This window comes from Rhinatrema bivittatum, chromosome 8, assembly GCF_901001135.1.
Source record: "Rhinatrema bivittatum chromosome 8, aRhiBiv1.1, whole genome shotgun sequence".
In the NCBI taxonomy this organism is placed as follows: domain Eukaryota; kingdom Metazoa; phylum Chordata; class Amphibia; order Gymnophiona; family Rhinatrematidae; genus Rhinatrema; species Rhinatrema bivittatum.
Genome location: NC_042622.1, coordinates 114,060,556 through 114,086,074, shown reverse-complemented (window position 1 = coordinate 114,086,074; position 25,519 = coordinate 114,060,556). Strand labels below are relative to the sequence as shown.

The following is a 25,519-nucleotide window of genomic DNA, read 5'->3' as shown; positions in this document are numbered from 1 at the left end:
CACCCTCACCCGATCAAGATTTGGGAGTCGTGATTCCGCCTGTAAAGGTGGTCCCTCCGACTGTGCCTCCGCCTCCCTCTTCCATCACGGAGCCGGGGCTGCTTGCTCCAGGTTTCCAGGAAGAACTGGACCGGCTGGTCCAGGAGGCCAATGACAAGGTGATGCAACGGCTCCAGGTTCCTCCGGCCCCGACACCGGCACCGAGAGTGGAACCGGTCAATGACCCAATTGCAGCAGCGCTGGCACTGCTGCTATCCCGGATGGAGGCGCTCATGACCGCCCTTCCACCGGTGATTCCCGGGTCTCCGATGGCTCCGGTGTGCTCCCCATTGACAGCTTCATTGGGAGGAGAAACACCGTTCTGCATTCATCCTTTGGGAGTATTGCCTCAGCCATCGATGCCAATTCATTCATCGGCGCCATCGATGCCTTCGATACCGGCACCGATGTCTTCCAGGCCATCCACTGTGGCCCTGGCGATTCCTTCGATTTTCTCGGAGCCTCAGCCGGGGCCTTTGGGTATCCAGCCTCCTTCTCGTCCTACAGGTCAGTCTGCTGATCCTTATGACACCTGGGGTGATGATACTTACACAGACACCGATGACTTACCTTCACCTCCCTCTCCTACTGAAAGTAGAAAGCGTTCTCCTCTAGAGGACCTTTCTTTCATTAATTTTGTGAAGGAAATGTCTGAGTTGGTCCCTTTTCAACTTCAGACGGAGCAGGATAATAGGCACCAGATGATGGAGCTCCTCCAATTCCTGGATGCCCCTAAAGTGATCACTTCTATTCCCATTCATCAAGTTCTTCTTGACCTCCTCCAAAAGAACTTGGAAAACCCTGGATCCATTTCCCCAGTCCATAGAAAAGCTAACATTACCTATTTAGTACAGTCAGCCCTCGGCTTTCAAAAATCTCAGCTCGACCACCACTCAGTTGTGGTAGAATCGGCTCAAAAGAAAGCAAAAAGGACGAAGCCTCACTCATCTACCCCTCCTGTTAAGGAACACAAGTTCCTAGACAATATTGGTCGATGAGTGTTCCAAGAGGCCATGCTCATCTCCAGAATTGCTGCTTACCAGCTGTATATGACCCAATACAATAGGGTCATTTTCAAGCAGATTCAGGACTTCTCTGAAACCCTGCCTGACCAATTCCAAGAACAGCTTCAAATTCTTGTTAACAAGGGGTTTGAGGCAGGAAAGCATGAGATAAGAACAGCTTACGATATCTTCGACACCTCTACTAGAGTGTCTGCAGCTGCCATTTCAGCAAGACGATGGGCCTGGCTCAAATCTTCTGACTTTCGCCCAGAAGTACAAGACAGGCTAACTGACCTACCATGTGTAGGAGACAATCTCTTCGGTGAACAGATCCAGCAAATAGTGGCTGAATTAAAGGACCATCATGAGACCCTTAAACAGCTCTCATCGATACCTGCCGACTTCCCCTCAAGACAGCCCTTTAGGAAGGACTCTAAGAAGTCATTCTTCCGTCCAAGGAAGTACTATCCTCCACCAGCAAAGTCCCGAACTACGAGGCCTTTTCAAAAATCTCAGCCTCGCCAGGCCCGAAAGCAAAAGCCGCAAGCAGCTCCCCAGCCAGGGCCTGCTTCAGGTTTTTGACTTTCACTTGGAGAGCAGCAGCCTGATTCCTCTGCCAAGCATACTAGTGGGAGGTCGATTGTGCCACTTTCACGGCATGTGGCAATCAATCACAACCGACCAATGGGTAACCCTGACCAATCATTGCTCAGGGTTACCACCTAAACTTTCTTGCTCTTCCACCGGACTCACCACCTCTGCAAGCCTGGAGAGTATCTGACCATTCTGTCCTTCTGGAGCAGGAGGTTTCCCTTCTTCTCCAGTTAAGAGCAATAGAACCCATCCCACTCTCACAGCAAGGCCTAGGGTTCTATTCCCGGTACTTTTTGATCCCCAAAAAATCTGGGGGAGTTCATCCAATTCTGGACCTACGTGCTCTCAACAAGTACCTACAGTGAGAAATGTTCAAGATGGTAACCTTGGGCTCACTTCTACCTCTTCTGCAAAGAGGAGACTGGCTCTGCTCTCTGGACCTTCAGGATGCATACACACACATTGCGATAACTCCAGCTCATCGCAAGTACCTCAGGTTTTTAGTAGGCCCAAAGCACTATCAATACCTCGTGTTTCCGTTCGGCCTAGCATCGGCACCACGAGTCTTTACCAAATGTCTCGTGGTTGTCGCAGTTTTTCTCAGGAAAGAAGGTGTTCACGTCTACCCCTATCTGGACGACTGGTTAATCAGGGCTCCAACCCAGCAAGCCGCTCGGTCGTCCCTCGATTTGACCCTACACACTCTAATTTCTCTAGGATTTCTCGTCAATTACGAAAAATCCTATTTAGTCCCATCTCAAATCTTGTCGTTCATTGGGGCAGACTTGGACACCTTGCAGGCAAAAGCCTTTCTACCTCAACAATGAGCGCTAACCCTCGTGTCTCTCGCTCACCAGTTGCAGTCTCAGCACACAGCAACAGCTCGCCAATTCCTCGTCCTTTTAGGACACATGGCGTCCTCAGTCCATGTCACACCATGAGGCTCATGCATTGGACTCTGAGTTCACAATGGATTCAAGCTGTTCAGCCTCTGTCGACCATTGTCCACATCACCGACTCACTCCGTCTGTCTCTCGCCTGGTGGAAAGATCACAACAATCTCCTCCAGGGACTGCCCTTTCAAGTGCCAGATCCTCAACTCATTCTCACCACCGACGCTTCCAACCTCGGGTGGGGAGCCCACGTAGACAATCTACAGACACAAGGGTCTTGGTCTCCAGGGGAAGCCAAATATCAAATAAACTTCCTAGAACTTCGAGCAATGCGATATGCTCTCAGGGCTTTTCAGGAATGCCTGTCAAATCACGTCATTCTGATTCAGACGGACAACCAGGTGGCCATGTGGTACATCAACAAGCAGGGAGGCACAAGCTCCTTCCTTCTGTGTCAGGAAGCGGTGCAGATTTGGGAGGACGCTCTCTCCTACTCAATGTACCTCAGGGCCACCTACTTGCCAGGAGTGGACAATGTCTTGGCAGACAAACTGAGTCGTGTCATCCAACCACACGAGTGGTCTCTCAACCCCTCGGTAGCGAACTTCATCTTCCAACAATGGGGTTATCCCCAGACAGACCTCTTTACGTCCCCTCAGAACCACAAAGTCGACAATTTCTGCTCCCTCATTCGGAGCGAGCGCTCTCCGCCCAGAGATGCATTCTCCCTCTCGTGGGCAACCAGTCTGCTCTATGCATTCCCTCCACTTCCTCTTCTCTCGAAGACTCTCGTGAAGTTACGTCAGGGTAAGGGAACCATGATCCTGATAGCACCTCACTGGCCACGCCAAGTGTGGTTTCCAATACTTCAGGATCTCTCCATCCACAGGCACATTCTCTTGGGAATGGACCTGCATCTGATCACTCAAAATAACGGATGCCTACGCCATCCCAATCTTCATGCCTTGTCTCTGACGGCATGGATGTTGAAAGGTTAATCCTTCAACCACTTAACCTTTCAGATTCGGTTTCTCGTGTCCTGATTGCTTCACGGAAGCCTTCCACAAGAAAATCTTATTCCTATAAATGAAAAAGGTACACATCATGTTTCACCTCGCAGTCCCTTGATCCCTTTTCCTGTCCAATCCCAAGGTTTTTGGACTATCTCTGGCATTTGTCTGAGTCAGGTTTAAAGATCTCTTCAATCAGAATGCATGTCAGTGCGGTAGCCGCCTTCCATAAAGGTGTCGGGGATGTTCCTATATCAGTACAACCCCTCGTAACACGCTTTTTAAAGGGCTTGCTCCATATCAAGCCACCTTTACGTCCTCTGGCCCCTTCTTGGGACCTTAATCTGGTTCTTGGTCGGCTCATGAAACCACCATTCGAGCCTCTTTACTCCTGTGACCTAAAATATCTCACATGGAAAGTGATTTTCCTTTTGACTATCACTTCAGCTCGCAGGGTTAGTGAGTTACAGGCCCTAGTTACCTATCCGCCTTACACTAAACTCCTGCAGGACCGGGCGGTACTCCACACTCACCCTAAATTTTTACCTAAGGTAGTTTCAGAGTTTCACATTAATCAATCCATCATACTACCTACCTTCTTTCCCAGGCCCCATTCCAATCCAGGGGAACAGGCTCTGCATACCCTTAACTGTAAACGGGCTCTAGCGTTCTACCTAGACCGTACAGTTGCCCACAGGAAGAGCACTCAGTTATTCGTCTCTTTCCATCCCAACAGATTAGGGCAACCTGTGGGTAAGCAGACTCTCTCCTCCTGGTTGGCAGACTACATATCTTTTTGCTATCAGCAAGCAGGCATTCCTTTTCAAGACCGTGTTAAAGCATACTCTGTGAGGGCCATGGCGACTTCAGTAGCACACCTACGATCGGTGCCACTTCCTGACATTTGCAGGGCTGCCACCTGGAGTTCTCTCCACACTTTCGCAGCCCACTATTGCTTGGACAAAGCCAGAAGACAAGATTCCATCTTCGGCCAGTCTGTCCTGCATAACTTATTTCCAACGTGACGTACCTACTAGAGATGTGAATCGTGTCCTCGATCGTCTTAACGATCGATTTCGGCTGGGAGGGGGAGGGAATCGTATTGTTGCCGTTTGGGTGTGTAAACTATCGTGAAAAATCGTTAAAATCGTGAGCCGGCACACAAAACCCCCTTAAACCCACCCCGACCCTTTAAATTAAATCCCCCACCCTCCCGAACCCCCCCCCCCCCCAAATGCTTTAAATTACCTGGGGATCCGGCGGTGGTCCAGAACGGCGGCGGTCCGGAACGGCCCCCTCAATAGAATCGTGTTGTCTTCAGCCGGCGCCATTTTTCAAAATGGCCGCCGCAAAATGGCGGCGGCCATAGACAAAAATGATTCGACGGAGGAGGTCGTTCCGGACCCCCGCTGGACTTTTGGCAAGTCTTGTGGGGGTCAGGAGGCCCCCCCAAGCTGGCCAAAAGTTTCCTGGGAGTCCAGCGGAGTTCCAGGAGCGATTTCTCGCCGCGAATCGTTTTCGTACGGAAAATGGCGCCGGCCATACGCGTATGGCCGGAAAATGGCGCCGGCAGGAGATCGAGTGCAGGAGGTCGTTCAGCGGCGGTCCGGAACCCCCGCTGAACGACCTCCTGCAGTCGATCTCCTGCCGGCGCCATTTTCCGTACGAAAACGATTCGCGGCGAGAAATCGTTCCCGGAACCCCGCTGGACTCCCAGGAAACTTTTGGCCAGCATGGGGGGGCCTCCTGACCCCCACAAGACTTGCCAAAAGTCCAGCGGGGGTCCGGAACGACCTCCTCCGTCGAATCGTTTTTGTCTATGGCCGCCGCCATTTTGCGGCGGCCAATTTGAAAAATGGCGCCGGCTGAAGACAACACGATTCTATTGAGGGGGCCGTTCCGGACCGCCGCCGTTCTGGACCACCGCCGGATCCCCAGGTAATTTAAAGCATTGGGGGGGGGGTTTGGGAGGGTGGGGGATTTAATTTAAAGGGTCGGGGGTGGGTTTTAAGGGGTTTTAGTGTGCCGGTTTTCCTGCCCTCCCCCTTCCCCTGATTTACAATTTTTTAACGATAAATCGGGGGAATTGGTATTGTATCGTGGCCCTAACGATTTTTTGACGATTTAAAATATATCGGACGATATTTTAAATCGTCAAAAAACGATTCACATCCCTAGTACCTACACCCTTCCGCCTGCCCGGTGGGGTTCAGGATGCCCTCTACCAAATTCCACCCCAGTTGTTGTGCCTGTTGCACGCCGTTGGGTACATTTGGTGCATGTTCGGACATCCTCAGCTCGGTACTCACCCATATGTGAGGACTACCATCCTGCTTGTCCTGTGAGAAAGCAAATGTTGCTTACCTGTAATAGGTGTTCTCACAGGACAGCAGGATGTTAGTCCTCACGAAACCCGCCTGCCGCCCCGCGGTGTTGGGTTCATAATGTTTTGTTATTTTATTTTTCGGCACTGCCTATAGCTTTCAAATAAGACCGAAGAGGGACCCCTGCTGGCTGCAGGGTAAGTGCCATGCTGGGCATGCCCAGTAGGGGCCAGTCAAAGTTCTGGAAACTTTGACAGAAGTTTTCCGTGATTGGGCTCCATCCTGATGATGTCACCCATAGGTGAGGACTAACATCCTGCTGTCCTGTGAGAACACCTGTTACAGGTAAGCAACATTTGCTAAATGTGCAATCACACTGCTTCACTTGTTTGCAACTCTCTCATGCATATTCATTAGGGATATCCTGAAAACCTGTGTGGATATGTGTCTACAAAGTCTGGAGCGTGCTTACCTCTGGTTCTATGCATGGGAAGAATAGGCGCATATGTCAACTATAGATGCAGCAAGATTTTGTTCTCATATATGTCAAAATAGGTGAGTATTTTTCCTATAATGAGGCACTTAGGTGTGTAACTTGAAAAAGGACATGAATAGAAATTGGCAAAGACATAGTCCTGCATAAATATTCCAGTTCTCAAACACACTGTTGCTTTTTCTCTCAAAAGATTTACCTACCCACACACACAAATGACATCAGCATTTCTATTGCCAACACACAAAAGCAAATTCAAGCTCTTTACAGCTCTTGTCTCTCTCATGCGCATGTACACAGAATTGACCCCCTCTCTCATAAACATACAAAAATATTCTCATTCTCACTCACATATGAAATACCATCTCCATACATTTCTGTCACACATATTGGAAATTTGCACTCAATGTAAAGAATGCCTTTGTAAAATTTGCAGTGTTGATGGAGTACACGTCTCAATTCTTGTTTTTTCTCATGCAGAAAAGAAAGATTTGGATTTACTTAGAAAAATATTCAGTTCTGACTAGCAGACACTTCCTCCTGTGCATAAGCTTATGCATATTTACAAATTTTGCAAAATAGAGGCATGTATGTTTAATTATTCTGCAAAACTGGATTGAACAGTCTGAGTGCTTCTGAAAGCACTTGTCAGAGCTTCCGTTGTTCTGACTAATGAGTTTCTTCTGTGCAATGTAGCTAGATTTTCAAATAATCTAAGGAAAACCTCTTGACATGACCAGCTGCTCAGTTTTCAGCAAATGCTCCCCTTCCCCCACACCCCCCCTACACACTAGTAACCAATCTTGGAAAGAGAATCCTGTATGTTGGAAATGCTTAACTACAGCATAGAAGGACATAATGATCATAGATTAACATATAGCATGGCCTAACAAGATGCATAACAACTCAACAAACTCAGTATTAAAGGTAATCTTCCAGGGTATACACCACCACCTTCCAAAACCTCTCTATTGACACATTTTCTTGACTTCAGGAGAGAGAGAGAGAGAGAGAAAGTGTGTGTGTGTGTGTGTGTGTGTGTACACACAGAATAGGAGGCGTTGTGACATCCCCGCTTCCCCCTCCCCTCTAAAAAAAAAACAAAAAAAAAAAAAAAAACAACAAGGATGGGTCAAGGTGACAGCTGCCATCTTAAGCTGGGCAAGTGAGCCAAGGGCCACAGCTGTGTCATGACCTTAGGCCTCGCCAGGTGCCCAGCCTAGCTTCTGAAATTCAAGAACATTTCTTGTCCTTTCTGTATTGAGAACTTGTGAATTAAGCTGTATACTCATAGTCAAGGAACTAATTTTCTATACAAGCTGAAGTAGAAACTGCAAAATAACATGGCTAAAGCTTTACATGTATTATTTCCAACCAATCTTGGGAGGTTACAGGATTTGTCAGCAACAACACAGTAGCTTCATTCGGACAGTTTTCAGCGTATGGTAATGAGCAAACGCTAACCTCAGGTTGAAAGGTCAAAACAATTATCAAATAGTCCCTTATTAAAATTGCAGTGAGAAGAATCACCTTCAGCTGAGGCTGACATAAAAACCTTGACAATTGGCACAGCTCAAAGCAAAATGGGCTTAAAAAAGATCTTCTGTACAGACTAGATAATATCAACTATTATTTAATTGTGATTCATTAGGATGAGGTATTAGTCCATTGTTTGGTGCACGATGTGACAGTGAATGAGAATAACAACATGTGCTAGAATCACATTATGGATTAATAAGCAGCCGGGGCACGGTGCGGACTGCATGCTGAGGTGACATGTCTCTTGCTTATTGAGCGTCTCTGCAGCTTATAGCTCTCCTTTTGAAGAAACCCTTGTTAGCACCGTTGATTCCTTCGTATGTAAATTGGGAATTTCAGTCGTGATTATATCTGAAGACAATTATAAAAGTAGACAGTGTTGGCAGGTTTGTTGGGGGATTGGGGGAGGGGGGTCATGTTAAGACACAGTCAAGCATCAATTTGGTTTTTAAAACCGTGATGAATAAAGAGCTGAACTGAAGAAAAGTTACTTTTCAAGAATATAGTTTATCCATGGAAACACTATCTTGAAGTCCATGTTGGTTGAATATGCATCAAATATTTACACACACTGTAAATTTAGAGTTTGCATGTTAAATGTCTTTCTCTTTGAGAAGTAAAATTGTATATTTTTAGTATGGTTTTCAAATACTGTTCAACAGCTGTACCACTTGATTCATGCAGAAAAAAATCTAATACTATAATGGTTTTCTCTTTCATTTACCTTTCATCCCTATGTTATAAGATCTACCATGTTTGTCTAAATATAAACTAACCCTCTTATATTTGGGCCAGTATAGTAGTAAGCCAACAGCCTCTGATTCCTCAGCCCAGATGGGTTGCCACTGTCTCTTCCTTTCAGGCCCAAGCCGGACAGACCCACTTCTTCTGCTGGGACTAGGTAGGATGGTATGGACTTCTTCTCAGTCTGAGAGGGGCACTGCTGACGCCTCCACAGCCTCACGCGTCACCTAGATAGGATTTTAGACAGTGCTGGGGAGGAGCCGGCTGTCGTGGTACACGTGGGCACCAACGACATAGGAAAATGTGGGAGGGAGGTTCTGGAAGCCAAATTTAGGCTCTTAGGTAGAAAGATTAAATCCAGAACCTCCAGGGTAGCATTCTCTGAAATGCTCCCTGTTCCACGCGCAGGTCACCAGAGGCAGGCAGAGCTCCGGAGTCTCAATGTGTGGATGAGACGATGGTGCAAGGAAGAGGGATTCAGTTTTGTTAGGAACTGGGGAACATTTTGGGGAAGGGGGAGTCTCTTCCGAAGGGATGGGCTCCACCTTAACCAGGGTGGAACCAGACTGCTGGGGCTAACCTTTAAAAAGGAGAAAGAGCAGCTTTTAAACTAGAACAAAGGGGAAAGCCGACAGTCGCTCAGCAGCGCATGGTTCGGAGAGAGGTATCTTTAAAGGATACTAATGATGCATTAGAATTAGGGCATCCCGACAGTGAGGTTCCAATAATTAGAAAAGTAGTCCAAGTGCCTGTAACTAAAAACTCACCTGAGCTAAAAAATTCTAACTTATCCCTATCAATTAAAAAGCAGAATAAAAATACAAACAAAAAACAAACTTTGAAATGTTTGTATGCTAATGCCAGAAGTCTAAGAAGTAAGATGGGAGAATTAGAATGTATAGCAGTAAATGATGACATAGACTTAATTGGCATCTCAGAGACATGGTGGAAAGAGGATAACCAATGGGACAGTGCTATACCGGGGTACAAATTATATCGCAATGACAGAGAGGAGCACTCGGGAGGAGGTGTGGCGCTTTATGTCCGGGATGGCATAGAGTCCAACAGGATAAACATCCTGCATGAGACTAAATACAAAATTGAATCTTTATGGGTAGAAATCCCTTGTGTGTCAGGGAAGACTACAGTGATAGGGGTATACTACCGTCCACCTGGTCAAGATGGTGAGATGGACAGTGAAATGCTAAGAGAAATTAGGGAAGCTAACCAAATTGGTAGTGCTGTAATAATGGGAGACTTCAATTACCTCACAAAACACGTTGCAAAAGATTTTTTAAACTTTTATGTGCAGAAATTTATCTCACTATGTGGACCATCATACCACCCTTGGTTGATTCAGGCAGTAAGCCACGCTTTCAACCACAATGGGTCACTTTTAATCATCGGTCCGATACAGTCTTTTGAATTGCTTCAATTTTCTACTTTATTTAATTTGCTTTTTTTATTCATTTTTTGTCCATTTATAATAAAATGTCTTTTAATGATGTTAGAAGCGGAATTGCCTTACTTGAGTGGAGCGCCGCCGCGCTTCCGAGCTGTTACCTTCACTCACTTGTGCAGAGCGTCACCGCGCTTCCAAACCTTTATTTTCAACACTGCCGTGCTTAGTAGGCAGGGATTTCCGATCAAAGGTGCTCGTGTAACTTAGAGCTCCTGTAGTCCGACGTACGTTTCGCAGTTGTGCTGCTTCAGGGACTCTGTCCTAATCGGAAGATTTGGGCTTAAAAAAGCAAGGTTAATTCCCGCCAAAATTTCTTCAATGTTTAAATGCCTCCATGTTGGCTTTCGTCTAATTCATGCAGTATGTAATGCCTATGAAAATGACAATAGATGTGAAACCACATATATTTTTTGCATATACCAACAGACCATGGTGATGAGGCACACACTGGCCGCCCCAAAGATCAGTAGAGCCATTCGGAGACACTGGGCAATTCTCCAAGAAATCCATCCTTCATTCAAGGAACCTATTCGGATCGCTTATTCTCGAGGCAGAAATATTAAAGACCAAGTGGTTCATTCCAGCCTCCACAAGTCCCTGAATGTCGAGGATACAATTATGGCCTGTGCAAATTGTGCCCATTGTGCTTTAAAATCATTACAGACTGTCATTACTTTACCATCAGGTCGGACAATCTCCCTGCCTCAAGCAACATGCAAATCTTCTTTTGTTGTGTATGACATTTTTTGTCCGTGCCCACTTACTTACGTGGGCATGACTAAGCGCCCGTTCAGAACCAGATTGACTGAACATAAATGCTGCATCAACACGGGGCGAATTGAAGAACCGTTGGTGACACATTTCAGAGATCATAATCACAATTTCTCTGATATCAAATGGACCATTTTAGAAATTATTCATCCACATTGGAGAAAGGGAGACCGAATCAAAAAATTGCAACAATGTGAACAACGATGGATTTTCGAATTACACACAGTGACCCCTGGTGGGCTCAACAAGGAAATTGAGTGGATTCACTTCATGTGAATCCACTCCCCTGTCAAATCAGATATACAGGTGTGGTTGAGTGATACTATAAAATCAGCCTAGATCTCGCGGCAATTCAGTAGAATGCCGGTAAGAGGACTAGGCGACTAAACGCGGTAAGAGAAGACTACAATCATGCTTAATTTACAATTCATTTGGGAGGTGCACATTTTCTGTTGAAAAATGTCAGTGCAAAAAGTATATGCAAAAAATATATGTGGTTTCACATCTATTGTCATTTTCATAGGCATTACATACTGCATGAATTAGACGAAAGCCAACATGGAGGCATTTAAACATTGAAGAAATTTTGGCGGGAATTAACCTTGCTTTTTTAAGCCCAAATCTTCCGATTAGGACAGAGTCCCTGAAGCAGCACAACTGCGAAACGTACGTCGGACTACAGGAGCTCTAAGTTACACGAGCACCTTTGATCGGAAATCCCTGCCTACTAAGCACGGCAGTGTTGAAAATAAAGGTTTGGAAGCGTGGTGACGCTCTGCACAAGTGAGTGAAGGTAACAGCTCGGAAGCGCGGCGGCGCTCCGCTCAAGTAAGGCAATTCCGCTTCTAACATCATTAAAAGACATTTTATTATAAATGGACAAAAAATGAATAAAAAAAGCAAATTAAATAAAGTAGAAAATTGAAGCAATTCAAAAGACTGTATCGGACCGATGATTAAAAGTGACCCATTGTGGTTGAAAGCGTGGCTTACTGCCTGAATCAACCAAGGGTGGTATGATGGTCCACATAGTGAGATAAATTTCTGCACATAAAAGTTTAAAAAAATCTTTTGCAACGTGTTTTGTGAAATAAGTGTGGTTCGTTGCACAATACTTATTAACTGTTTCTGTATAGTAGACTTCAATTACCCCAATATAGACTGGGTAAATGTATCATCGGGTCACGCTAGAGAGATAACGTTCCTGGATGGAATAAATGATAGCTTTATGGAGCAATTGGTTCAGGAACCGACGAGAGAGGGAGCAATTTTAGATCTAATTCTCAGTGGAGCACAGGACTTGGTGAGAGAGGTAACGGTGGTGGGGGCCGCTTGGCAATAGTGATCATAATATGATCAAATTTGATTTAATGACTGGAAAAGGAACAGTGTGCAAATCCAAGGCTCTCGTGCTAAACTTTCAAAAGGGAAACTTTAGAAAAAAACTGAAAGGAGCAGCTACAAAAGTAAAAAATGTCCAAGAGGCGTGGTCATTGTTAAAAAATACCATTCTAGAAGCACAGTCCAGATGTATTCCACACATTAAGAAAGGTGGAAAGAAGGCAAAACGATTACCGGCATGGTTAAAAGGGGAGGTGAATGAAGCTATTTTAGCCAAAAGATCTTCATTCAAAAATTGGAAGAAGGATCCAACAGAAGAAAATAGGATAAAGCATAAACATTGGCAAGTTAAATGTAAGACATTGATAAGACAGGCTAAGAGAGAATTTGAAAAAAAGTTGGCTGTAGAGGCAAAAACTCACAGTAAACATTTTTTAAAATATATCCGAAGCAGAAAGCCTGTGAGGGAGTCAGTTGGACCATTAGATGATTGAGGGGTTAAAGGGGCACTTAGAGAAGATAAGGCCATCGCGGAAAGATTAAATGATTTCTTTGCTTCGGTGTTTACTGAAGAGGATGTTGTGGAGGTACCCGTAATGGAGAAGGTTTTCATGGGTAATGATTCAGATGGACTGAATCAAATCACGGTGAACCTAGAAGATGTGGTAGGCCTGATTGACAAACTGAAGAGTAGTAAATCACCTGGACCGGATGGTATACACCCCAGAGTTCTGAAGGAACTAAAAAATGAAATTTCAGACCTATTAGTAAAAATTTGTAACTTATCATTAAAATCATCCATTGTACCTGAAGACTGGAGGATAGCAAATGTAACCCCAATATTTAAAAAGGGCTCCAGGGGCGATCCGGGAAACTACAGACCGGTTAGCCTGACTTCAGTGCCAGGAAAAATAGTGGAAAGTGTTCTAAACATCAAAATCACAGAACATATAGAAAGACATGGTTTAATGGAACAAAGTCAGCATGGCTTTACCCAGGGCAAGTCTTGCCTCACAAATCTGCTTCACTTTTTTGAAGGAGTTAATAAACATGTGGATAAAGGTGAACCGGTAGATATAGTACCGTATTTTCCGGCGTATAAGACGACTTTTTAATCCAAGAAAATCTTCTCAAAAGTCGGGGGTCGTCTTATACGCCGGGTATCGTCTTACAGGGCACACCTGCTCTCTTACCAGTTTCTCTCAATCACACACACATGCTCTCAATCAAATGCATTCTCTCACTTACACACAGGCTGGCTGTCTCTCTCTCTCTCTCTCACTTCCACTCCCCCCCCCCGAGCACAAATAGTAGCTGCAGCAGCTTCCTCCTCCAGCCCCCGCAGGCCAAGAAAGAAGAAACCCATCGGCCGCGGGAGGCTCATGCTGCTGTCTCCTTTCCCGATTACCAGCTCCTTCGACTGCTCGGGGCCGTTCCTGCTGTCGCCGCTGCAATTTTTTCATTCGGCACGGCTTTCTCCTTCCCGCGCACCGCACTGCCGTTGCCGCTGGGCTATCAGCACGTTCAAGCCCAGCGGGAACGGCAGCGGTGCAAAAAAAAAAAAAAAAAGCTGTGGCATCCGCGGCTGGCCTTTTCTTCCTCCCGCCCCCCCCCCCCTTTGAACCGGAACAGGAAGTGATGCGCGGGAAGAAAGAGCCGTGCCGCGTGAAAAAATTGCAGCGGCGACAGCAGGAACGGCCCCGAGCAGTCGAAGGAGCTGGTAATCGGGAAAGGAGACAGCAGCATGAGCCTCCCGCGGCCGATGGGTTTCTTCTTTCTTGGCCTGCGGGGGCTGGAGGAGGAAGCTGCTGCAGCTACTATTTGTGCTCGGGGGGGGGGGGAGTGGAAGTGAGAGAGAGAGAGAGAAGCAGCCAGCCTGTGTGTAAGTGAGAGAATGCATTTGATTGAGAGCATGTGTGTGATTGAGAGAAACTGGTCAGCGAGAGTGAGAGACAATGAAAGTGACTGCTCAGAGAGATGACATGTGTATGTGAGTGTGAGAGAGAGAAAAAGCATGGAAGTGAGAAATCTGGGTATGTGAGAAAGCATGGGAGTAAGAAGCCTGATTATGTGAGAGAGAGCATGGGAGCGGGAGGGCTGGCTGTGTGTGTGTGTGTGCGCATGCATGAGAGAGAGACTGGTTGATAAGGTGACGGTGTGTGTGAGAGAAAGAGACTGGTGTGTGTGAATGTGATTCAGGGAATGAGAAGCCTGTGCACGTGGAGAGTGAGCATGGAAATGAGAGAGAGACTGGTGTGTGTGTGTGAGACAGAGAAAGTGATTATGAGAGTGAGAAGCCCGTATATGTACGGTAAGCAGAACACGGGAGTGGGAAGTCTGTGTGTGTGTATGGCATGAGAGAAACTGTTCAGGAAGGTGTCTGGTGTGTGTGTCAAAGACTGTTTGGGAAATGATTGGTGTGTGAGAGACAGAAACTGGTCATGGGGGCATGACTGGTATGGTGTGTGTGTGTGAGAGACATGGGCCCTAAGGAAGAGGAAGAGGAATAGGAGAGCTGCTGGAGGGGGTAAGGAAAGGTGGCTTTTTAAGTTTATTTTTCTTGATTGACTGCCATTTTAATTATTTAATATTATGTGATGTGTCTGCTTTTTTGAAATATTTTATTGGTGTTTGGAGAATGTTTAATAGTTTTTATGAGTTTTTAATTGTTGGATGTTATTCTGTTCATAGCTGTTTTGAAACATTTATTCTGCTTATTAGTATAGTTTTACAATTATTTATGTGTGGGGATCTATAGCTGCTTGCTAGTTCTGTTTTCCTAATAAGAGGTATATTGGTTTTTAGGGCCTGATATACGGTATTTGTAGTGTTGCCTTTTCATAGATAGGGTTGCTCCTGTTTGAGTGTAAAATTATTTTTTTTTCTTAAAAATATGTATAAAAAAAGGGGGGGGGGGGGGGGGGGTCGTCTTATACGCCGGAAAATACGGTATACTTGGATTTTCAGAAGGCGTTTGACAAAGTTCCTCATGAGAGGCTTCTAGGAAAAGTAATAAGTCATGGGATAGGTGGCGATGTCCTTTCGTGGATTGCAAACTGGCTAAAAGACAGGAAACAGAGAGTAGGATTAAATGGGCAATTTTCTCAGTGGAAGGGAGTGGACAGTGGAGTGCCTCAGGGATCTGTATTGGGACCCTTACTGTTCAATATATTTATAAATGATCTGGAAAGAAATACGACGAGTGAGATAATCAAATTTGCAGATGACACAAAATTGTTCAGAGTAGTTAAATCACAAGCAGATTGTGATAAATTGCAGGAAGACCTTGTGAGACTGGAAAATTGGGCATCCAAATGGCAGATGAAATTTAATGTGGATAAATGCAAGGTGATGCATATAGGGAAAAATAACCCATGCTATAATTACACAATGTTGGGTTCCATATTAGGTGCTACAACCCAAGAAAGAGATCTAGGTGTCATATTAGTGGATAACACATTGAAATCGTCGGTGCAGTGTGCTGCGGCAGTCAAAAAAGCAAACAGAATTTTGGGAATTATTAGAAAAGGAATGATGAATAAAACGGAAAATGTCATAATGCCTCTGTATCGCTCCATGGTGAGACCGCACCTTGAATACTGTGTACAATTCTGGTCGCCGCATCTCAAAAAAGATATAATTGCGATGGAGAAGGTACAGAGAAGGGCTACCAAAATGATAAGGGGAATGGAACAACTCCCCTATGAGGAAAGACTAAAGAGGTTAGGACTTTTCAGCTTGGAGAAGAGACGACTGAGGGGGGATATGATAGAGGTGTTTAAAATCATGAGAGGTCTAGAACGGGTAGATGTGAATCGGTTATTTACTCTTTCGGATAGTAGAAAGACTAGGGGGCACTCCATGAAGTTAGCATGGGGCACATTTAAAACTAATCGGAGAAAGTTCTTTTTTACTCAACGCACAATTAAACTCTGGAATTTGTTGCCAGAGAATGTGGTTAGTGCAGTTAGTGTAGCTGTGTTTAAAAAAGGATTGGATAAGTTCTTGGAGGAGAAGTCCATTACTTGCTATTAAGTACACACTGGGCCTGATTTTAAAAAGCATTTACTCGAGTAAAAACCAGGTTTACTCGAGTAAATTCACTTTACTTGAGTAAGTGGGTTTTTGAAAATTGCTACAATATATGCCATTGACTTGTCTATAGGATTTACTCACATAAGTGCACTTTACTTGAGTAAATGGCTTTTGAAAATTGCTACAATAGTAGCTACATTTATGCATGTAACTCCTTTTGAAAATTACCCCCTTAGAGAATAGCCACTGCCATTAGCAATGGTTACATGGAATAGTCTTAGTTTTTGGGTACTTGCCAGGTTCTTATGGCCTGGATTGGCCACTGTTGGAAACAGGATGCTGGGCTTGATGGACCCTTGGTCTGACCCAGTATGGCATGTTCTTATGTCTAAGTAGAGTAGACGCTGCTGTCTCTTCCCCAACTAGGCCCAGTGTGACACTGCCACTTCTTCCCTCACCTAGGCCCAGGCAGGATGCTGCCGCCGCTGCTGCACCAAATCTATGAGCTAGTCAAGACTCCGCAGTGACTGTGGAGATTTTTGGTGGTGTGCAGATAGCCCTAGAAACAATAAAAATACAAAATCTGAATGTTGGATGCAAACATCTAAACCGAGAATGTCTTGCCCCAAGAAACAGTCTCTTGCATAAGACTGCTAAGTCCTTTTCCCATGCTTTTTCTGTCCTTGGCAATCCCCAGGAAGTGCATGTTGTAAAGATTGATAGAAGCCTAAAGTCACATCAGAGGATGCCAGCACCTTATAAATTTTAAAAATGTTATGCATGTTATCAGTTTTCCCTGCTAATGTACAGTGCCATAACTGAAGCCATTTAAATCTTTGAGAACTTACTAAGTTAAATAGCATTCTTATCTCTTGCTGGATCATAAGCACTTTTCCTTTAAATACCTGATCCGATGTCCATATGTTCTATATTTGCCACTTAGGCCAATCAATGCAAGAATTGATAATTTTAAATATTGGATTGTAACAGAAGAGCATTTTCAGTGAATTTTCCTGTGCAGTAGTGAAAGGAAAGTGATTGATAACTTAATGCCATATGGTACCCATTATTCTGTAACCAGCGGCGGTTTCCCGATGAAGACCAGCCCGGGTATTCGTCGCCCAGGCCGGCCCAGGAGATACCACATGGTCTGCCGAGCGCGGCTCTGTCATGGCCGCGCTTGGCAGACCACATGACTAGTGCGTCCGGCCCACCAGGGATGCCCAATCCCCTGATCGGCCAATCCGCCCCTGTCTGTAACCTACCATGTTAAACTGAATTCAGAGGTGCTGTCTGCTCAGGGAGAACAAGGACTTGGTCTGAATTGAGAAAAATAATCCCCCTAGCAAATTTAAGAAGGCACTGATTTCTTGTTTGGTTTCTTACTGCATAAACAGGCCGATTCAGTAAAAGTCGGCACGCGCACAGGCCACTCTCCTGTGCACGCGATTCAGTATTTAAATGAAGGCCCGCGGTAAAAAGGCAGGAGCGGTGGCTGTCAGCGAGTTTGACAGCCAACGCTCAATTTTGCCGGCGTCGGTTCTCAAACCCGCTGTCAGCCACGGGTTTGGAAACCAGACGCCGGCAAAATTGAGCATCCGGTTTTCAATCTGCGAGCCGCAGGCCGATTTTAAATTTTATTTTTTTTTTTAATTATTTTTAACTTTTGGGACCTCCGACTTAATATCGCCATGATGCTGAGAGAAATTAACGCCTACTTTTGGGTAGGCGCTAATTTCTGAAAGTAAAATGTGCAGCTTGGCTGCACATTTTACTTACTGAATCGTGCGGGAATAACTAAAAGGGCTATCAACATGCATTTGCATGTTGCGGGCGCTATTAGTTTCGGGGGGTGGGGGAGTTGGACGTGCATTTTCGACCCCTTACTGAATAAGGGGTAAAGCTAGCGCATCGAAAACGCACGTCCAAATGCGGGCTAACAGTGCGCTGAATAATTGAATCTACATGTGAGACTACATTTAATATAAATAAATATGATCAAATCAAATAAAAAATAAAAATAAATGAAAATTGTTTTTTTTATAAAAACAGAACAATAAGTGCCTATATTAAAAAAATATAAAAATATATAAAACAATGAAAATCCTGATTGAAAGCCAATTCCAAATAATAGGCTTTACCTGCTTTTTAAATGTGGAATAGCATTGAATGGCACATACTTCATCTGGTAGGCTATTCCACAAGATAAGGCCTGCTACATAAAGATTTTTCCCTGGTTTCATCTAGGTGAACATGATGCATTGAAATTATGTAAAATTTCAGCCAATAGATCTTAGTGGATGAGTACGCTTCTAAATTTTAAGGAGTGAGCTGGCATACAAAGTTGTTTCACTGCTAAGAGCACGGTGTATTGATGTTAGAATCTTAAATTGTATTCTCCACTAGATTGGAATCCAATGTAGAAAGCGTAAGATTGGAGTAATGTGATCTGATAATTTTGCACCAGTAATTAACCGTGTAGTAGTATTTTGCACTGCTTTTAGACTTTTTTTTTTTGTTTTTATTAATTTTAACATAATTACAAAGCATGGCATCTTTGTACAGAAAAAAAAAAAGAAACAATAATATAGGATAATGAGCATATAAGAAACATACGTATGTTTACAGACCATAAGTCAAACTAAAGGGGAGGAGTACTAAATTAAGAAGCCCAAACAAAGGAAAATGACTTTAAAAATATAGAGAGAGGCATTAGCATGTCTACCCTACCCCTTATAAAATGCCCAAGTTATAGGACTCTCTAAGGGAGAAGAAGTAGGTAATAACCTTTTACGAGAATCCAGAAACATTTTAAGTTGTTCAGGAACAAAAAAAATAAATGTATCATTATTTAACTTAATGATTCATTTGCAAGGAAACCTTAATTGAAAGGATACTCCAAGAGACTGGGACCCCTGACGCAATGTCAGAAAGGCCTTGCTCCTCTCTTGAGTGGCTTTTGCCAGATCAAGAAAGATTTGAACAACTGACCCATGAAATTAACTCCCATATTTTGGAAATAATTACTCATAACTAAACCTAGATCCTTCTCATATATAAATGAAACCAACAGTGTTGCTCTTTCAAAAATCTCCATAGTAGATCATTCTAGGAATTCCATTAAGTTCTCTAAGTCCATTTGGTGTTGCACCTCTAAAATGGAAGAAAATATACTTTATTAAATGAAGGAATATTTTCTGAAGAAACGTAATATTTCAGTCATATATTTACGAAGTGTAACACGTGGCAGCTCACCGATTATCCTTGGAAAGTTCAGAAGTCTTAAATTCAGGCGTCTTAAGCGATTTTCAACAAATTCAACTTTCCTGTTCAGAGCCAGATGTTCCTGGATTATTGTTGACTGCACATTCTGAACAACTTTCATTTTTTCTTCTAAATTCTAGATCCTGTTAGAAAGGTCTATAAACTGGGAGTTATAATCCTGTGTCAGAATAAAGATAACTGATATATTTGAGAGGAACAGCCTTGAAATGAGGGTCCAACGGGACCACTAATTCCCAAAGAGAGTCTAATGTCACCAGGGCAGGCTTAGGAGGTGGGGGTGGATGAGGCAAATGTTCCAGAGTTACAGCTGAGACCAAAGTAGGTTGAACATTTGTTGTTAAATTCAAAATAGACTCACCTCCACGAGAATGGTTGACATAAGAAACAGCAGTAATGGCCTCCAACCCCACACTCGTCTGCAGCTGCTTCCGCTGTAGCAAATCCCGCACTAACCAAAGTCGGGCCTGTGAGCGCCGAATCTGGAGGAAGGGCGTAAGAAACTGCCGATGGTGTCCTTAGGGCAGAGGGGTGTAATGAAATCTCCCCAGATGAGATGGAGGCTCCTCTTCCAAGCCTGTCAGCGGGGACCACTGCCCTCGGCAGGTAGGTGGTAGCGAGTTCAAGAATGGTACGTTGCCCAGGAGGGGGAGAGAGGGTGCCGAGTGAAACACCCCTACTTTTCCCTTTCGCTTGGGAGGCATAGTCAGGAGGAAACAGTAAAATCGAGGTCAGAGCTCCGGGCAAGGTGAACTAGTGCTAACGACTTGCCGCCATCTTGACTCCTCAACATATATGCAGGTAACCTAATAGAAAGAGAATTACAATAATCCAATCTAGAGATTACTAATGAAGTATAAAATAGTATGGAAATCGTGTGAGGGCCCCTTTAAAGAATCCCTTGGTATTTTTCCCACAAGAAAAAATGCCACAGGAGCGAAAACCCTTACCAAAATGCATGATGGCCATAGTACTGTAGGGCCACCATTACATAAGGGACTGTTTGGCTCCAAATGCATGCCTCCCTCACTCATGAGTTGTGAAAAACAGACCCTAGGGGCCGGATTTTAAAAGGCCCCGCCACGCATGTAAGTCCCAGGGCTTTGAGAAAGGGGCAGGGAGGGGCGGGAGGCCCCAGACACAGCGGCCACTGTGTTGGAGGATCGCATGCCAGCAGGCTGCCATCTCAAGCAGGCCCTAAGGGTAAGATAACTTTTTGGGGGGGGTTTAGGATAGGGCTAGGGGGCGGGAAGGTTAGGGGAAGGGGTATGAAGGACAGATTTAGGGGGTAGGGAAGTTCTCTCCCAGGCCGATCCTAAATTGGAGTGGCCTGGGAGGGAACGGGGGAAGGCCGTGGGCGTCGGAGCGTGCAAGTTGCACTAATGTGCACTCCCTTGCGCGCGCTGACCACCAATTTTATAACATGTGAGCATGTTATAAAATTGGGCGCCCATGTGTGCGCACCAGGTAACGCACGCACATGGATGCGCGCACAAGTTTATAAAATCTATCCCTAGGTGTTGTTGCCCAGTTAGCCCGATGTTGAAATAAAAAAAAAAAAATACACTTTTCACTTTAACACAAGCCCCGTTCCCTATCCCCATCATCTCTTGTTTTCTCCAAAATATACAGCCCTAAGAGGCCAGGACCCCTCTCTAGACCACCCCTTACAAAGGACACTATCTTTAGTGGTCTAATGAAATCCCCCCAGAGCCCCTCTTATTCACCAAGAAGTCCCTGGAAGTCTAATTTGGGCCCAGAGCACCCCCCTAGCCTCCAGGCCCAATGTTAGCCATTTTCCAAAATGGTGCCACCCATCCTTTGTCCCTTCATATAAAAGGGCAAAAGCCGGTTAGCATCATTTTGGAAAATGTCCATCATCTGGTCTAGAGACTAGGGGGCACTCTAGGCCCTCACTAGATTACCAGGAATTTCTTGGTAAGGGTGAGTCTACTAAACCATCAGGGATCTTTTTATGTGTAAGGGAGGGATCGGGGTGGGGCAGTCCACTAGTCATCCAGGGCTAAGTTTGTCTCTAAAGGGTGATCCAGGAGGAAGGGAAGGGGGTACCAGCCTCTAGGGGCAGATTTTCTTTTAGATAGAAAGGGAGGAGCTGGGTAGGGGGCAGGGCATGTGCCGAAGTGAAAAGTATATAAATATTTTTTTATTTCAGTGGGCTGCCTGCAAGAGCAGTGGGTGGTGGAGGAAGTTGGGATGGGGGGGGGGGGGTGCTATGAAGACTCCTGGGATTTTTCAAAACAGGCTATAGAGATGTGTATTCGGGGCTGAGTGGTCCCTTTAAGTCAAGGCCCCGAGAACCTCAGGATGTGCATAAACATCTCAAGGCTCCTGTAGGAAGTTAGCTATAGTTATAGCTAGTTTCTAATCAAAAAACGTGGTTTGTGATATTTTTCAACAAGCCGTGTTATATGAGTTATATAGTTTAAGGTAATATTAAGCTCCTTAACATGTATTTGTATGCTAATGAGCTTATTTAAATATGCCAAGTTCAAATAAAGTGAGATATTTGAAATATCTTGCATTAAGCCATTTACCTCATGAAAATATGCATTGTTCCCATGGTAAATAGCCTAATGCAGCTTAATGAATTAGCCCCTCAGATAGAAAGGAGCTTTCAGCTTATTGAAACAAAACGTGTAAAGTACAGGTCAGTGCTGAATCCTGCGTCCAGAGATAGTGGGCTTTGAAACTGCATTTTGTAAAAGCACTATTGCCCTTGGATGTATTTATTTAAGAAAGAGTTATATAAAGACTATAAGTAATTTTTTTTTGGGGGGGGGGGATATTCTTTTGAATTTTTATTTTGCATATATTCCATTGAGTCTTCTTCTCTTGTGCTTATGTGAAGTCTTGCTATTTATCATCTTTTTGGCTTTTTTTTTTTTTACTTTTTTTATATTTGGACTTTTGCCATTTAAAAGAGTCTACTGTAGTCTTAATAGGTATAAAAAAAAAATGAGACTTGACATCCAGAGATGAACAAAAAGTAATTTTGTCAGTGATAAGCTATCAAAAGGGAATGACCAGATTAACAAAATTAAACAGAACACTGGTTCCCCACCGTGAACCATGGAAGGTTGGGTAATAAATATTTTAAATAATAAATATACAGTAGAATAATTTATAAATAAAATCGTGGGCTCTTAGAAATGTGAATATCAGTACGTATTCATGTGTTGAATTGTTCTTGTTGCAAAAATAGTGCAACACAGTGAATCATTAGTTTTGGTAGGGGTATATCCTAGGGGCTGAGATTCATCAGTTGCATTTTTGGGAAATTGGAAGCAGTATCAGCTCTCTGGGAGCTGCATGGCTAGGCTTGCATCAGAGTCAATCTTAGCTTGCTGATCAAAAAACCTGAGGAGCGGGAGAGCTATTCTAATTGCAGAAATGCAGCACATAAAAATAAGGGTCTTAGGCCTGGATTTATCAAAATGCGATAAGTATCGCATGCGATAGCAAAAGGGGCGTGTTTTATGCTAATATACAGTTTATCGCAATTTGCACTAATTACCTATGCGAAGAGCTAAGTTAGTGCAAATTGCAACAACATTTTCAGACTTTGTGATAAGTGCCATACCTGTTGTATGTCCTGCATTCAACCACTGGGGGACAATTGTTAATGGTCCCAGGGAATATGAAAGAGAGAGAGAGAGAGAGAGAGAGAAAGAGAGACACTAGCCATAATGTCCTCTCCCTAGATAGGTATTTGTATCCCTATGGGAGGCCCACCTAGTAACTCGAGGTGAGGTTTAGGTATTAGTGTAGGGAGTTAGGGGCCACTTTGACATTCAACGTGAGACGTATGAACAGAACAGTGGTCTCTTGTGAAGATTTGATGACCTACGGAGAGAGGAAACTCACCCAAAGATGATATTTGTGCAAGGTTCTCTCAACCTAGCTTGATGGACCCTCTACCTGGGTAACAGGTAGCATTAACGCTACTGAAAAAGGTGTAGTTAAAATCGGAGTTAAGTCTATGCGATAGCACTTCGCAGACTGGCAAACCCAGCCCACTCCCGCCCCTAACTTCTCCTCTTTTTCGGATTTGCATCGCACCATACGATATGGTGCTATCGCATGCGTTAAAGGCATTTTTGCAAGCGTTAAGGGCCTATCGCATGCGATAAGCCCTTCATGCATGCGAAAATGCCTTACTGCATTTTGATAAATGACCCCCTTAATTTGTAATTGCTTTTTATCATTGGGCACAGAAAAGTTTGCATTATATATTATTCATTCCAACCTCTTCAGTTTTACATAGGAACAAATCACATCTAGAAGTAGATGTGAAAAATCTTAAGTGCATATAGCCTTGCATGGAACAACTAACTGCACCATGAAAGACAGGGCTTACCAAACCTTTTCTGGTGACCCCACAGCCAGTCGGTTTTTCAGGATATCCATAATGAATGTGCAAGAGAAATTTGCATACATTGGAGAAACAGTTTCTGCAAATTTATCTCATGAATAATCATTGTGAATTTCCTAAAAACAGAACTAATTGTGAGGCCAATCAGGACATGTTTGGGAAGCCCTGATGCAGTGTAACTGTTAAACACTTTACAGTTAAAATATTTATCATGTTCCTTTGCAGATGGCAGCTCTTCAAAGTCCTTTCTACGGAGATAAAATGAATCTCTTTTCTCTCTGCCAAAAAATAGAACAATGTGACTACCCTCCTCTTCCAACAGAACATTATTCAGAAAAGGTGAGTGGCTGAAGGAATGAAGATATGAACTGTGTTTCCTCTGATGAACCAAAATCTTTTCCAAATTTCTAATGGGTTTGTTTTTTTTTTTTATAGCTGCTTGAATCTGAGGTTTTGTCATTATATTGGATCCCAAATTTCATTATTGTTTTATGATGCAAACAAATGTCCACTGCAAGTGATACACACAGTTATTTTGCTGAATTCCAACCCAGATCTTAAATTTTTTTCTGAATGGAAGATGCTGTGGTTTATGGAGGCACCATAGCAATTGTAGAAAAACTTAACCACAAAAAAAAAATTGAACTTCAGGGAAGCACTGAGAAAGTTCTTTCTTAGTCAGTAGATTACATGATCAGAGGCAGCATAGTTTTACCAGAGGTAGGCCTCGTCAGACAAATGTGATCAATTTCTTTGATTGGTTGACCAGAGAGTTGGATCAGGGGAGAGCGCCAGATGTAGCATATTTGGATTTCAGTAAGGCCTTGACACGGCACCATAGGTGACTTTTAAACTAAATTGAGCACTTTCGGTATGGGCCTTAAAGTGACTGATTGAATAGAAACTGATAGGAAGGTGACACAGCGCATTGGTAAATGGAGTACACTCTGAGGAGAAGGGCATTACTAGGGGTGTGCCATAGGGATCAGTGTTTGGCCTGATTCTTTTCAACATCTTTGTAATTGACATTACGGAAGAACTGTCGGGAAAAGTTTGTCTTTTTGCTGATGATACCAAAACCTGTAACAGGTTAGACAATGTTCCTTCTAAAGTGCCCCTCTGCGCAGAGTTCCTCATACTGCCATGCACACTGCACAACTCGGGCCCAGATATACTATAGTATTGGGAACCATGCTGCTGCTCCTTCTCATTTGCCAGCCAGGCCACCAGGTGCCGAAGAAAGAATAGCCAGAGTCCAGGTGGAGCCGCAAAAAGGAGTGTAGAGAGACTTAGCCTGTGCATGAAAGGGAACCTGTGTGTGAGTAAGAGGGAGTCTTAATGCCTGTATGTGTGTGAGAGAGGGAGCCTGCCTGCACACTTGCATGTGTGTGGCAGCCTGCCTCCCTGCATGAGTGTGTGAGAGGCTTCCTGCTTGCCTCTGTGTGAGAGAAAGCCTGCATACCTCTGTATGTGTGTGTGTGAGGGTAGACCAGCCTACCTGCATGTATGAGCCAGCCCGTCTGCCTAGTATGTTTGTTTATTTATTTAAAAACTCTTCTATACCGTCGTTAATTCACCATCACAATGGTTTACAG

General features: G+C 44.2%; 1 protein-coding gene across 3 annotated transcripts in view; it reads left to right on the top strand.

The window, feature by feature from the left end:
- The window catches only part of NEK6 (NIMA related kinase 6), a 505,633-nt gene that overhangs the window by 469,797 nt on the left and 10,317 nt on the right, over positions 1 to 25,519 (top strand). For all 3 annotated transcript variants that reach the window (XM_029612256.1, XM_029612255.1, XM_029612257.1), the window contains exon 10: positions 24,150 to 24,263. In XM_029612256.1, coding sequence (XP_029468116.1) covers positions 24,150 to 24,263 — 114 coding nt within the window. The remainder of the gene's footprint in view (positions 1 to 24,149; positions 24,264 to 25,519) is intronic.